The sequence below is a fragment of the Cajanus cajan genome, chromosome 8 (genome assembly GCF_000230855.2).
Source record: "Cajanus cajan strain Asha chromosome 8, NIPB_CcT2T_4, whole genome shotgun sequence".
Lineage (NCBI taxonomy): Eukaryota > Viridiplantae > Streptophyta > Magnoliopsida > Fabales > Fabaceae > Cajanus > Cajanus cajan.
Genome location: NC_138524.1, coordinates 13,720,128 through 13,733,550, shown reverse-complemented (window position 1 = coordinate 13,733,550; position 13,423 = coordinate 13,720,128). Strand labels below are relative to the sequence as shown.

At 29.8% G+C, this 13,423-nt stretch overlaps 2 protein-coding genes across 17 annotated transcripts; one reads left to right on the top strand and one right to left on the bottom strand.

Annotated features, from left to right (window-relative positions):
* The first annotated feature begins 2,183 nt into the window (after positions 1-2,183).
* On the top strand, positions 2,184-5,314 carry LOC109806024 (protein NUCLEAR FUSION DEFECTIVE 6, mitochondrial). Of its 7 annotated transcripts, XR_014428449.1 has the most exons (5): positions 2,186-2,409; positions 2,508-2,629; positions 3,298-3,345; positions 4,241-4,751; positions 5,014-5,314. XR_014428449.1 is itself a non-coding variant. In XM_020368356.3 (4 exons), exons 1-3 carry the CDS (start codon positions 2,264-2,266, stop codon positions 3,303-3,305), a joined length of 276 nt encoding a protein of 91 aa, XP_020223945.1. In that variant the 5' UTR covers positions 2,186-2,263; the 3' UTR covers positions 3,306-3,345; positions 5,014-5,314. The 7 variants fall into 7 exon arrangements, 5 of the variants coding, with proteins under 5 accessions (XP_082918093.1, XP_020223945.1, XP_020223943.1 ...); XR_014428448.1 differs by lacking the exon at positions 3,298-3,345 and having other exon boundaries at positions 2,185-2,409; XM_020368356.3 differs by lacking the exon at positions 4,241-4,751.
* On the bottom strand, positions 4,413-11,727 carry LOC109805541 (mitochondrial metalloendopeptidase OMA1). 10 transcript variants are annotated; one of them, XR_014428447.1, is made up of 6 exons: positions 10,184-11,725; positions 9,646-9,794; positions 8,744-8,957; positions 8,272-8,335; positions 8,150-8,191; positions 4,413-7,681 (listed from the first exon to the last, which is right to left on the bottom strand). XR_014428447.1 is itself a non-coding variant. In XM_020367648.3 (5 exons), the coding sequence occupies exons 1-4, from the start codon at positions 11,123-11,125 to the stop codon at positions 8,300-8,302; spliced, it is 1,341 nt and encodes a 446-aa protein (XP_020223237.1). In that variant the 5' UTR covers positions 11,126-11,725; the 3' UTR covers positions 4,413-8,191; positions 8,272-8,299. The 10 variants fall into 10 exon arrangements, 6 of the variants coding, with proteins under 6 accessions (XP_020223237.1, XP_082918092.1, XP_020223234.1 ...); XR_002240312.3 differs by having other exon boundaries at positions 4,413-7,021; XR_003804744.2 differs by having other exon boundaries at positions 8,150-8,335; positions 10,184-11,721.
* Positions 11,728-13,423: the final 1,696 nt, after the last annotated feature.

The following is a 13,423-nucleotide window of genomic DNA, read 5'->3' as shown; positions in this document are numbered from 1 at the left end:
AACAAAATGAAAGTTACTTATTATATAACTTTTGATTTTCATCAATATAATGAGTTGATACAATTATGTAGTCTTAATTAAATAGCCAATACATTAAGAGTCAAACATATTCTACTTGAAATAACAATTATCACTTACTTTAACTTTGTCTTTTCAATTAAAAAATACTTTACCACAATCAACTTTTGTAGTATTTCTACAGTAGGGTTTAAAATAATGATTCAATCCTTTATTCAATTTTCAAACCTCCTCAAACTCAACCTATCTAAATTGAAGATTGTGCTTAACATCTAGTGAGTGCATTTCACATGTTTTATAATCGATATTTTACATCAACAAACTAACTTCCTACATCATGGTGCTTAAGGCACCCATTACATTTAAGAATATGACATCTTAAATAATTTGTGATCGAAATTGATTTACATGTGTATAATTTCTAACAACTAATATCTCTTATGTTAGACAAACCTTTTAAAAATAATTTCATACCTTACATGCATTAGGGTTCAATTTTCTTAACAATAATAATACTACAATTAACAAAAAAATTACTAGTTGGAGTAGCTTCAATTAATATTAGATGAAGATTTTGTTGAATCTAATTCATCTTCATACTATCCAAATTTTCATCAAGATTCATGACTGCAATATAAAAAACTAATGAAATTTATTAATGCAACCAACAATAATATAAATAGATAGAGAAAGAAATATAATTGGTAAGTCATGTGACAAAACTAAACATAAAAAATGGGGGTAAAACTAAGATAAAAGATAATTAGAAGGTATGGTTATATTTTTTCTTTCTTTCTTGTATAACACAAAAGGTATAATGATAATTTATACCTATATATAATAATTTATAAGAGAAAAATAATAAAAATATACAATGAATTGAATTTCTCTAAAAAAAAATTACAATTAACTTATATACTTCTACTTTAAAGAAGTTAATCGAGAGAATTTTTATAAAAAAAATTATATTCATAAATTGATTTTAGCTTGTGAAAGAGCTTAATTTAATTTACTTTCTTAAGTTCTACGTTGATAAAGTCCTGATTAAATATTTATTAGAGAAAAAAGGGTAAAATAAATTAAGCTTATTTCATATATTTGTTTATGTTATTTATATAACCTCTCCTATTTAGTTTATCCAAAAGCTTACTCTTGCATAAGTTAATTTTAAATTATTAAAAAAAATTATGTTTTCTTCTACAATAGGTTGTTATTGAGAACTTTTATCCAAATAAATGACAAAATAATAAATAAATAATAATAATGAAATCCTATCATGTCCTCACATTTTTCGGTCATATGCTCAAATTAACATAAAATCTTTCCTAACATTCTCTCTAGCAATTTAATTGCTATTCGCATAAGTTTATTGTAAACTAAAAAATTTGTGTGTCCCATTTCTCATATAATGACTTTTTTTCTCCTAGTTTAGAAGTGAAACCCACCAAAAGTAATGATTTCTAATATTTTAATAGTAAAAGTAGTATTAAAAGAGTCTTAGAAAAAATATTGCTAAAATTTCTCATTTCTCCTTTTATAAGCTTTCACACAAATCTATTTCAAGTAAAAAAAAGGAATCTGGAGTAAAAAAGGAACTTGGTTAGAAATTCATTAAAAAATATATATATATATATAATATTCTCATGTTTGTTATGAATTTTGAAAAATTATTTTTATTATATTTTCTTACAATTTTATTCAAATGATAAGTGAGAAAAATGATATTTTCATATAAAAATGAAAGTCATTTTTTAACACACTTATAATTTTTTTATTATCTATACTAATATATAAAGGAGATACTCTTTTTAGTAATTACCTTGATCTTCATATTTTGTTAATTAATATACCCTTTTGTTTTAAATAAAATAGAAAAAAAATATTTTTAATTAAATTCAAGAATTTGAAACTAATGGATTAATTATAATATTAATTAGCCCAATATATTTTTATTTTTATTTTATTTTATTTTTAGTAGAGGCACGAATTGTCTCAACCTTATTTAAATTATTTTAAATTAAAAATATTACTAAAAATGTTAAAATATAATTAAATACATCAAAGCATAACATTTGAAATAAAAGCTCTCCTAACTTCATTTGGGCAGAAGTTGGGACCCACGCACACATTGGGCCGTGACTGAAGCCCAACAACCGTGTAACAATCACAGTTTCAATCACACAAGGGTTAGGGTTTTAGAGTTCGCAAAACCCTACTCCGATCCCAAACGATTCCGATCACGAAAATGGCATCCGCCGCCGCCAGATCGGCATTCCGATCATGCTCCTCTGTACGATCAGCGTTTCGCGCCGCATCGGAAGCCAAACCGGCTCGTTCTCCGTTCCGCATGGCGTCCAATAAACCTCTCTCGCAGTCCCAATCCACTCTTAGGTAATAACCAACTCGCACATTCATGCATTGCACGGAAGCTTCTTTCTCGTGTTCTTCTGTTAGTAACTAATTGCTTTGTGCTGTGTTTGTGTGATAAGGTTTCCCGTTGAATTGAGCTCGTGTGTGGAATCAATGATGCCGTACCACACGGCCACTGCTTCGGCTCTCATGAATTCCATGCTCTCCATTTCAAGCCGCACGTGCGCTTGGCTTCCCGAAGGTATCGTCGATTGTACTAATGCTTTTGGAAAATTCAACGTGTTTATGTGAAATTTTGAATGGATTTGATTTAGATTCTCTACCAAAAAGTTTATTTCAGGTTGAGAATTTCTTGAAACACTTTTAAAATTTATCTAAACAGGCTCATGATTCACATATGGCTATTCTTTTGGATTTGAGTCCTTTACAATGAGAGGTGTAATTGGGAGGAAATTGGAAGATTATGCTGCAGATTATAACAAGAGTTTAATTTTCATACATTGTTGGTGTGGATCAATTAGAAATCATCCTACATACAATTGTTTTTAAAGTAGTTATTACAAATTGAATGACAGTGTAAAAAACAGCATTCAAATTATATTCTTATAGCATTTCATAATTTGTCGTACATATGAATGTGTATATCTTACTATAATCACAATGGTTGATTTTTCATTATAATCAATGTTCATGTCTCCGAACTTTTTCCTCCAAATCTTATTGCTGTTCAATGTGTATTGGATATTTTGTTGGTAAGGGGCTCAGAATATATTTTACAGTTTCTTTTTTGGTAAAAAAATATTAAAATTAGAACTAGGGGGGAAATTTTTGTTACATGGTCCCTCTCTTTAGGTTAACTAGTTTGTGTTCGTTATGATTTCCTGACAATTGGATTTTTCTTCTGAAAAGGTAGCTAGCATCTCTAGGATTCCTTGATGTTCTTCAATTAATTTTCGGGTATGTTTTCTTTCGATTCCTGAGGCCCGTGAGATTTGATATATGATGATGATTCATTCAAGATAAGATGCATGCGTAATCTAATATCACCATATTTGTAGGCTAAAGGCATTTTGTCTATCTAATTCTTGACCATGTGTTTTTATAACTACTAATCCATTTTGTAAGATTGTGGATTAGTTTATTCCCTGCTTCATTTGCTTGCACCCTACCCATTTAATCATTTAGTGAAGCCATACCCACTCCTTTTGGTTGTAGGCCAAAAACAGACTACTTGAAGATCGGGAAGCATAAATGGGATTGCAGGGACTTTCTATGATATGATGTTCAGCTTTAAACAAGATTTTGTAGTTACTCGGAATAATTTGTATGCATCTATAAAATTTTTTTTGACAGAATTTGGAGCACGTTTGTGTGCTCCTTGATTTGTTGTATGTCTTTATGCAGAACATTTTTTTTATTTTATTTTACAATGCGGTTGTAGTTCTCTTTATTTACGAACCATATTGCCCAATGTTTATCCCTATTGAAAGCATTTATCACTTGTTAGGGAATTTGAAAGGGAACAATAGCTTAGTTTTCTTGTGGGTCTTTATTTTACATAAAAACATCTCAATGTACAAGAAATTATTGATGGAAAGATTGAGATAAAATGCTCCTCCACTCTTGTAAGGGATTTTGTAGAATTCAATTTATTAGCCCATTCATTCTACAATTACTTAATTGGAGACTTGGAGTATTGTATATATCTTTATTATGTGATCGTGCTGGTGAATTTATTGTAATAACCATATTGCTATATTTCAATTTTTCCCCCTGATTTCCTTGCATCATGCATTATTGGGTCAATCTGTAATTAAGGGGTATGGTATACTGATCCTTTTTGTTTAATCAGATTGCAATGATGATGTTTGATGAGGGTGATGAAGATTCAAGCAAACTTTTACATAAAAATCTGCAATGTATGAAAAGTTTCTGCTGAAAAATCAGGAGATTTGACTTAAGTACTGTAGGGGCAAGTTGATTCCAAAAAAGGACTTTTAATACCTAGACCACCTGTACTTCAATTTCATTTTTTTTTTCTATTTCAGATGCATTAAAAGACTTGCTATTTTATGCATACGAACTTTAGTCCCTTTAGGCAAATAATTTGGAAATGTACTGCGAAGTACTAATAACGTTTCATCTTGTTTTTCCGTGTTTATTAGAATTTTCATATTGAATCGTCTAGGGATGCTTCATAAATGTAAGATTGGAGTATGTAGTGAAATATTTGTAGTTCCAATACAATTATCCCAAACTAAGTCAAATGTATTATTCTTTTCTTCGACTCAGTATGTACTTTCTCCTTGTCAATGACTTGGATCCAATGAGTTGGTTTTGTGCTCTTGGCTGATTAGATCCAGGTAACGGCATTTTTCGTGAGAAACGTTAGTTTATCTATGGCCCGTTATCTTTCTGTATCATAATTTGTGATTACCACAGTTTTGAATGCAATGACGATTATGCTCAAAACGTACGGAGGGTGGTTACCTTAGTTGGACTTTTGTTTTTTTCTACCAAATTTAATGTGATTTGAGCTCTGAATACCTAAACTCTTAAATTGTATGTTTCTTCCAAATCCCCACTCACTCATTCAAGTTCTGATTCAGTGTTTTGCTTGTATAGATCTGTGAACACCCCTATAAGCAACTATGGCTTGCAGAATGCTTGTCACTTTCATTGCCTTTGATAGAAGGGATTTGCCACCAGTTGTCCACAGAATATTGTTCAGTTTTCTCAAAGGTTTTAGCATCTCGATCATGCACGGGATTGTTTCGTTTAGAACTCTGAACTCTTAATTCTATTGAGTTACCCGATTAGTATGTTTTTATTTATTTATTTATGGAAGTTGATGTTGATTGGTACATGTATCATGAATAATCTTTCGCTTTTCTTTTTTGGTGGAATGAAAATTAAATTTTGCTGATATTCTTTTCAACCAATAAAATTAATGTGTATCACGTCACAAAATAAGTCATGGCTTTGTTACTCCTATATCGTTTTCAACCTGAGTTGCTTTTTAACTTAACCATGTACTTTCTTAGAAAAATTATTGGCCAAAACGAGTAGGAGATTAAGTGGGTGTATGGGATTAAGATTTTAAAAGATTTTTTATTATAATTTTTTTGTAATATTTAATTAATATTTTTTTAATATAAAAAAGTATGCGATGTTCTATCTGTATTCTATTATAGGGAAAAAAACATTTTTTTTTCTGAAATATAAATAAGTTTAATTATTTTTACATATATTTTCTTTAAAATAATCTTTAATTTATAACCTTTCAGTTGTATTACTTTTGACATTTATAATAAGAATAATTTATAACAAATAATTTAGGAATAATCTTATGGGAACAGTAAGATTTAATATAAATAACTAATATTTTAAATATGCACAAAACCAGTTATTTTTGTTTATAATAAAAAACAAAAGAAGTATTCAATTAAGATAATTAAGAGTTTTTTTAATAGTATGTCAACATATGATAATATTTTATCAAGACAATTATGACTTTTCTAGAGGTATATTAAAATTTGGTAGTATTTAATTAAGATTTTTTTTTTACTTAAAAAAGTCTTTTGATATTAAAAAATATAAAAATTTTAATCAATTATTTTGAATAATGAATTTTATGACTCGAGTAGAATTTACATATAATTTATTCATTTTAACAATCTTACAAATTGCATGGCTTTTTACTCTTTTTATTTTTTCTCTTTCTTTTTTTCTTTCTCCTAAATCTTCTCTCTCTCACATTTCTTACTTCTCTCTCTCTCTCTCTCCTATTTCATATTCCTTCTTCTCTCTTGTCTTTCTTGCTTTTCTTCCTCTCTCTTTTTCTTTTTTTCCTGTGTCATATTTTCTCTTTATTTTATTTTTTATTCATATCTCTCATTTATCTCTTTTTCTTCTCTCTAAGTTTTCTCCTATCATATATTAAAATATAATCTTATATATTAAATATTTAAAATTTTAAAAAATTGAGCTAAATTATCCAATTAAAACAATTAAAAGTTCAAGTATCTCAACAAATTATTTCTTCAAGATGATGAGGGTTTAGGGTTGACATTTTATAATATCTTAAAAAATATGCATAATTTAAAAAATCTTATTTCTTCAAGAAATGTTTTAAAAGTTTTCATTTTTTCTATTTACTACTAATAAAAGAAAGAAGGTTTTGGATTGCCACTTTTTTAGAAAAAATTTTTGCGCCTAAAACCTGTTCTTTCTTTTTTGATTTTCCTTTTTCTTCTATCTATCTATCTGTTACTATTATTACTTTACTAATAGGCCAATTATCAGTTCAATACAATATTGTCAAATTCACGGGACAATGGAGCAGAATCTGCTTAAATCATAAATTGGTGCGTCCAAGCATGGCCATTGGATACAAGGTTCAGGAAAAACATTTTCATGACAATTTCCAAATGATTCGTTGAAAGACCACTGGGTTAATGAAAATATTGAGTAAATGAATCTTTAATACATACCAATATCTACTTTACATATGAAGCATAAGCAAAATCATATCATATTTACCAGTTCATGCTCAACTAAGGAAAGATTGTTGTCCTCTTTAACATGAAATTTTGCAGCCCATTTATCAACAGCCAGCCTCACGGACCTTGAACTTAAACAAGTTAAACAAGAAAGATTTGGTCACTGCAATTGCAAGCACATATTGAAGCAAGCAAGAAGGCAAAAATTATGATGCCATATAGGCTCAGATATTTCAAGTTTAGATGTCATCAGTAAATTAAATTAAAGCAGCATAAAATCAGGAATTACTAAGAAAAAGCATATTTCTAACCTTGATTCTAATTCTTAGAAACTACAACTCTCTCTAACTCTTTACAGTGAGATCAGCAAGCATCTGTGAGGAAACTCTCAACAAGCCCCAATTTAAGCAACTATGTATATATTATATGTAATTACTTAAGGTACTTAGTTCAAATGAAAAATTACAGATATTTGTTAGGGAGGGGGGCTGTGATCTAACGAGAAAATTAACATGAGGAAATCATTTAAAGAATGATTTCAAGAGAGAAACGTGCTCAAGAAACATTTGGATTTGATTATGGTTGTAGCCTGTAGGCCAGTAAATATGAATCCTGATGGTGTTACACCTCTCTTGATCTGTTCAAACTTCAAATGGTAAAATTCTATACATATGGTTCTTCGGCAATTCATCTGAGAACACATTCAAATCCTTAACAACTTGTGCAGGCTTCAAATTTCAATGGAACAAACAAAAGAACAAGAATTATTCATCCATGACACTGGAAAACACCTGGTAAACACAGTCAAAGATTATGTTCAAGACATTCATGCCACAGGCTACTATGGAAGAAATGGAACATATAATGGTATTGTTCCTTCCAATGTTGCATGTTTTTAATGATTAATGACACTGCCTCCTATGTTTATCATGAAGGCAAGGTAAATTGTTACTCCTATTATTTTTATTCATCGCTAAAATTTATAACATGCAAATTAAGAGATGTAATTAATCTTTTCATCTACATTAAAATTCATTTATAATTTTTTAATATATTATTTATCCCTCATTTACCACATTGTCATTTCATTTATGATTATTTATCTTTCCTTTTTTATATAAGTATAATCCAGAAAAGAATAATTGATAAATGAATATGGACAAAATTTTCTTCAACAGTGACAAAAAAAAAAAAAAAAGAGAAGCAGTAGTGTGTGCTTAGTTGAGAATTCCAATATTTAATTGATACTGGTAAATCACCTTATTTACATATGTACTCCATGTATCTGCATCTGCAGTGTTCTGAAGTAAACTATTGAATTCATGAAAAAAATTTATCTCAGAAATGCGTGATTGGATGAACTTAAAAGAATGCCTGATACCTTGCACCACCCTGTCGGGCTAATCCAACTAGTTACATTTTCTTTTTATTTTATTTGTTGAATCCTGTAACAACAAAATTTAATGATGTGAGAATATAATCACATAAAAGCATCTTGTATAACAACAATTTCATACATTACACGTTGGGTCCGGTTGGGTAAACTCTTTTAGAAACACTTATAGAGGAGAAATAGGGAGGAAACAAAAAATAAGTTTCTTCATAAGTTAAAATTAGTTTGTGTATAAATTATTTTGTAAAAATTATCTCTTTAATTTCTATAAAATCTTGTTCTTAACTTATATAAGCTAACTTTAACTTATAAGCACGAGATTCTCTTCACATATTTTGATTGGAAAAAAGTGGTAAGAGAGTATTCTCACACAAACAAATACAGAAGTTATCTAGACAATTGTATATTAAAAAAAACTTCCATTGAAGTTTCAACTTTCAACCCCACATCCCGCTCTTACATTTCTATATATAGTAAGCGCTTCTTCCATTATCTTAGCTTGGGCCAGCAATTTTGCTCTTTTTATTCCTGAAGGATGAGTAGAGAGATAATCCCTAAGGGTAGAATCACCAGCAATTTTTCCCAACTTCTCATACACTTTGGGTGCCACCTGGGGATCATAGCCAGCTGATGCAATCAACAGCAACCCAATATAATCAGCTTCTATTTCCATCCTAAAAATTGTGAACAAATTAGGTTGCGGTTACAAGATTCGTAGTCCAAAAAACCTTTCATCAAGAATGTATATTGTTCAAGAAATTTTCTTATAATCTATTGTGATCTAGGAAGCTCACAGGAAAGTATAGTAATTGGGGATAATTATTGATTATACAAGTGCAATTGAAACCAATATCAACTGTGCTGTGCCATTCAACTTGTATCCATCAACACTCAACAGGATTCATCTTACCATGGTTCAAAAACCATACATCAGGATAGAAGATATATTGAAATTACAGTAAAACATACAGATAGCATGCAATTTGCATATAGATTCCAACTAGTAATTAAACTTGATTTGGTTTCTGTTTTTCTTTACACTTTTTCCCTGTAATGCAATTGAATTTCATTCTATTTATAGAAAATTGATATCACAAGCTCAAATTATGTTTCACATATATGAAAAATGTAAGTACTTAGGCTCAACAGTCAAATTAAAGGAAAATTGTGATAAGCTATTGGTTCTGTTTAGTCTAGCAAAGCAATTTGTTTGAAAAGCCAAGAAAATAGCAGCATTGCTCCACAAATCAACATATTTCAACAAGTCATGATAAATATTATCTTTCTATGAAATGAATCCATTAAATTGAAGACTATCCAACAAATCAATTGGTTAGAAAGAGAGAAGTGAACAAAGCATACCGCCTGGAGAAAGGTAGGTGCAAGAAAAGGGATGACATTGTGTTGACAATGTCAGGTGTGACAAGTTGATAAATTATCAACTGTAGAATTGCAAACCACAGGTTCTTTGTAATCCCCTCTGCACTGTGTCTTGCCACAGCATGCCCAACCTAATTAACAAGAAAATCTATATAGACTAACATGTTTGCATATCATTTGTGCAAATAAAAAATTTGCAAATTGTTAGGTGTAAGCTTTAGGTCTCCTATGCTAGGCATTTTAAACTGCAAAAACAATTTAGATAAACTTCTCCATAATTACGTCTAGGAGACAAAAATAGGAAGAAAAATTGAATAATCTATCCATAAGCTAAAACTAATTTATGCATGTGAAACTAATTAGTGAGAAGTTCTACAAATTAGTTTATGCAAATAAGCTAATTTCAGCTTATGAAGAAACTTATTTCATTTTTCTTTTCTACTTTTCTCTCCTAGAAGTGTTTCTGAAAAAGATTACCCAAAAAGGTCCTTAAACTTAAAACCAAGCACAAGTATAATACCTCATGTCCTATAATAGTTGCTATCTCAGCATCACTTTTAAAATGCTCAAACAAACCAGTGAACACAACAATCTTCCCACCAGGTAAGCAGAAGGCATTAATATTTGGCTCATTTACCACCAAAATTTCCCAATTCAATCCATCCAAATGTGATGTAGCAGTCAGTGACCCTCTTTCCTGACCATTTTTCTGGCTTTGTCGAACTGATTTGTCATCAAGAATCTTATCCTCCTTGTCCCAACTCCTTTCAACCTTGTCTTCACTCAATGCACTTAATGTATCCCTTCCATCTCCTTTAACCAGCATAGCATGCTCTGATGCATACCCCAAATCATTCCACACCTGCTCCTTCCTCAACCCTCTCTGCAATGCATCAATTATTTCCTTAGCTATCATTGTCACCCTCACACTTTCGGGATGAATAGGAGGCAATATCTTTCCCTTAAAAGCATCCTTCATCTGTTCAAACTGGCTCTCCCCAACCCTCCTCTCCATGGCTTTTGACAACAGAATCATACGCTTTCGCTTGGTGTAAGGAACTGTTTCCAAGTTCCCAAAATACAGAGTGATTAAAACCCCTGAACCAACCATCACAACAACAAAAAAGTGTTTAGGATTCTGAAACCAACGTCTTGGCCCCCTTGGCCTGAAATGATGCACATTGTAAGGATCAACATGGTAAAATCTCTTAGCCCCCAAAAGAAACGGATTGTGAAAGCTCGTATTAATTTCGACAACACCTTGTGTTCTTAGCCTCGGATAAATTGAACAAAACAAAAAAAACCCATTAAAGCCAGCTCCTTTTGAAGCTGAATCCAAATACCCAGATTGACAATTCCTCCAACTACGCTGAAAATTTTGATTTTTTGGCACAACCCTTGAAGCCACGCTGCGAAAATGATCAAGTGCAAACTTTCCCCTTCTGTACCACCCCATGATCATCAAAACACCAAATCCAAACCAGAAAAAAAGAGGCAAATTTGAAGTTTTAGAGAAATTCAAAACTCAAGGTATGTGCTAAATGGAAGCCAATATATAGGTGAATGAGAGTGGCAAAAAATACAAGGTTTATAGAGAGTTGAGAACATGGCACCTTTAAGAAAAAAACAAAGAATATACATGGAGAGAACACTGAAACACATGGCACCGTCATAACTCACTCCCTACAATCACGACTTACTCCAATTTGACCAAAAAAAAATAATAATCAAAACTTACACCACTCCACTAAATTAAAAATCAATTACACTAATTTGGTAAAAAGAAATTTGGTTAAAGTTCTGAAGATGATTACTTATGACGTTGAACGTGATTATATTAAGGAATGAACAAAAGTAAATAAGAAAATGCAATGAGTACGGTGTCAATGTTGGAGAGATATGGCATTTGGATGGATTGAATTGGGAAATTTCGGTGTGAATGGCACTGTTGAGTGTTGAGTGTTGAGTGTTGAACTTCGCCAAATAAGGGTTTGTTTCCATTTCCAAGAAATAACTCATTCTTATCTCTAATAACTCGTGCACCAGGCTACAAGTTTTTGGTACCAGGGAAAAAAAATCAGCTAAAAAATACAATGAATGAATCAAAACAAATTAAATTAAATTAGAGTAAAGGGAAATAAAAATAAAATTAAATTAAATTAAGGGTGTCTGAATTTAGTTAAATTAGTATTTTAATTAGTGTAATGTATAGAAATAAAAATATATTATAGAGACAAATTAGAGAGAAATATTTTGAGTTTGTAAGTTTTTTTTCTCTCTAATTCTTTTCTTATAAGGGTGATTTTTTTCCTGAAATTTCATCTTAGTTGTGTTGTATGTTGATCAAGGTTAGTAGAAACTTAAATCAAGAGTGTTGATTCATGTGAAGTCGTCTAGGTGTTGTTTGGAGTCTTTCTCATCTCTTTTCTAGTTCACTTCAATTCGAAGTCGTCTAGTGGTTGTTTGAAGTCTTCTTCATCTTTTCTCTAGTTCACCTCAATCCTAAATTAAAGGAAGCTAGGACTAATTCTTTATTTGATTATTAAGTTGCATATGTTGTATTGTCCATCAATAATGTGTTGATGCATTGGATTCTTGGACTGTATGATGAGATGATTGTACTGTGGTATTTTGAAGTATACTTGGGTTGAAAATTTATGTTTTGATATAAAGATGGTTGCATGTTGTTTTTATAACTATAAATTTATTGCTTTATATTGTGAATATATAATTATGATTCATATCTTATGTAGACTATGTTTATTCTTTAAACTCTAATTTATCCTTATTTGTTTTCATGTGATTGGACTATAATAGTCATACTTGATATGAAAGCAAAGTATGAATAAATACGAGGAAGTGTGCAGTGGAGGCCATATAATAAATGACAATATTTGATACTATTTTGATGTTACTCTTATATAATTAGTTTACGCATGTTAGTCGACAACAACTAATGATGTATATAATCCTAAATAAATAATTATTTTCGTCATTAATGGTTGAAATCGTTAAGTGTAAGGGTTACAGCAAGTCGTTATAATAAAAAATCTTAAAATATTTTTGTTAAATTATTCTGATATATATTTGAACTCCAGAATATGATAAGAAACAGAGAAATATAAAAAATAAAAACAAAAAACATGTTTAAGTGAAATAATTTGTTTTTTTTTAATGATTTAATCAAATAAGTGGTAGAAAAAATAGTTTTACGTATAAAAAAAATGAGTTGATTATCAATTACCAATAATAATGGATCATCAGCATTTAGAATCGCGATTAACGTGCAAATTTTATATCAATATGTTTTCTTCTTAATCTATTTCTACAGGCTCAAATAACTTCAACTTTTTATTTCGTACTTCTTCTCTATCTCCTTCATTTCTCTGCTATTGGTTAGAAAATTTTATTTGTAATTTAAAATTTAAATTAAATGTTATATTAAATATTAATTTAATTATTCTTTTAACATTATTTGACCAAGTCTTATAATTTATCTTTTAAATGTTACTTTAATTTGTTGCTGCACATTGAGAGTGAAATCCGATTTTATTAAGATTATTTTTTATTTTATATTATTATTATTATTATTATTTATTTCCTTTAACTTAGTCATAATATAATTTTGTGCGCAATTCTCTGTATTGTTATAGATGAATAACTATACACAAGACACAACGCATATAAATCACATATTTGTAATAGATTATAGTATGTGAATTATCTTCCTCAATTTATATTAAATATTTATTGATATTAT

What these genes read in the sequence shown, in the direction of transcription:
- LOC109806024 (XM_020368351.3), top strand. Translation starts at nt 2,264, where the DNA reads ATGGCATCCGCCGCCGCCAGATCGGCATTCCGATCATGCTCCTCTGTA. An exon ending in CAGTCCCAATCCACTCTTAG is followed by an intron (nt 2,410 to 2,507) that starts GTAATAACCAAC and finishes TTGTGTGATAAG; the next exon opens with GTTTCCCGTTGAATTGAGCT. An exon ending in GTGCGCTTGGCTTCCCGAAG is followed by an intron (nt 2,630 to 3,603) that starts GTATCGTCGATT and finishes TTTTGGTTGTAG; the next exon opens with GCCAAAAACAGACTACTTGA.
- LOC109805541 (XM_020367648.3), bottom strand. Translation starts at nt 11,125, where the DNA reads ATGATCATGGGGTGGTACAGAAGGGGAAAGTTTGCACTTGATCATTTT. An exon ending in CAACTATTATAGGACATGAG is followed by an intron (nt 9,795 to 10,183) that starts GTATTATACTTG and finishes CTTGTTAATTAG; the next exon opens with GTTGGGCATGCTGTGGCAAG. An exon ending in CACCTACCTTTCTCCAGGCG is followed by an intron (nt 8,958 to 9,645) that starts GTATGCTTTGTT and finishes CACAATTTTTAG; the next exon opens with GATGGAAATAGAAGCTGATT.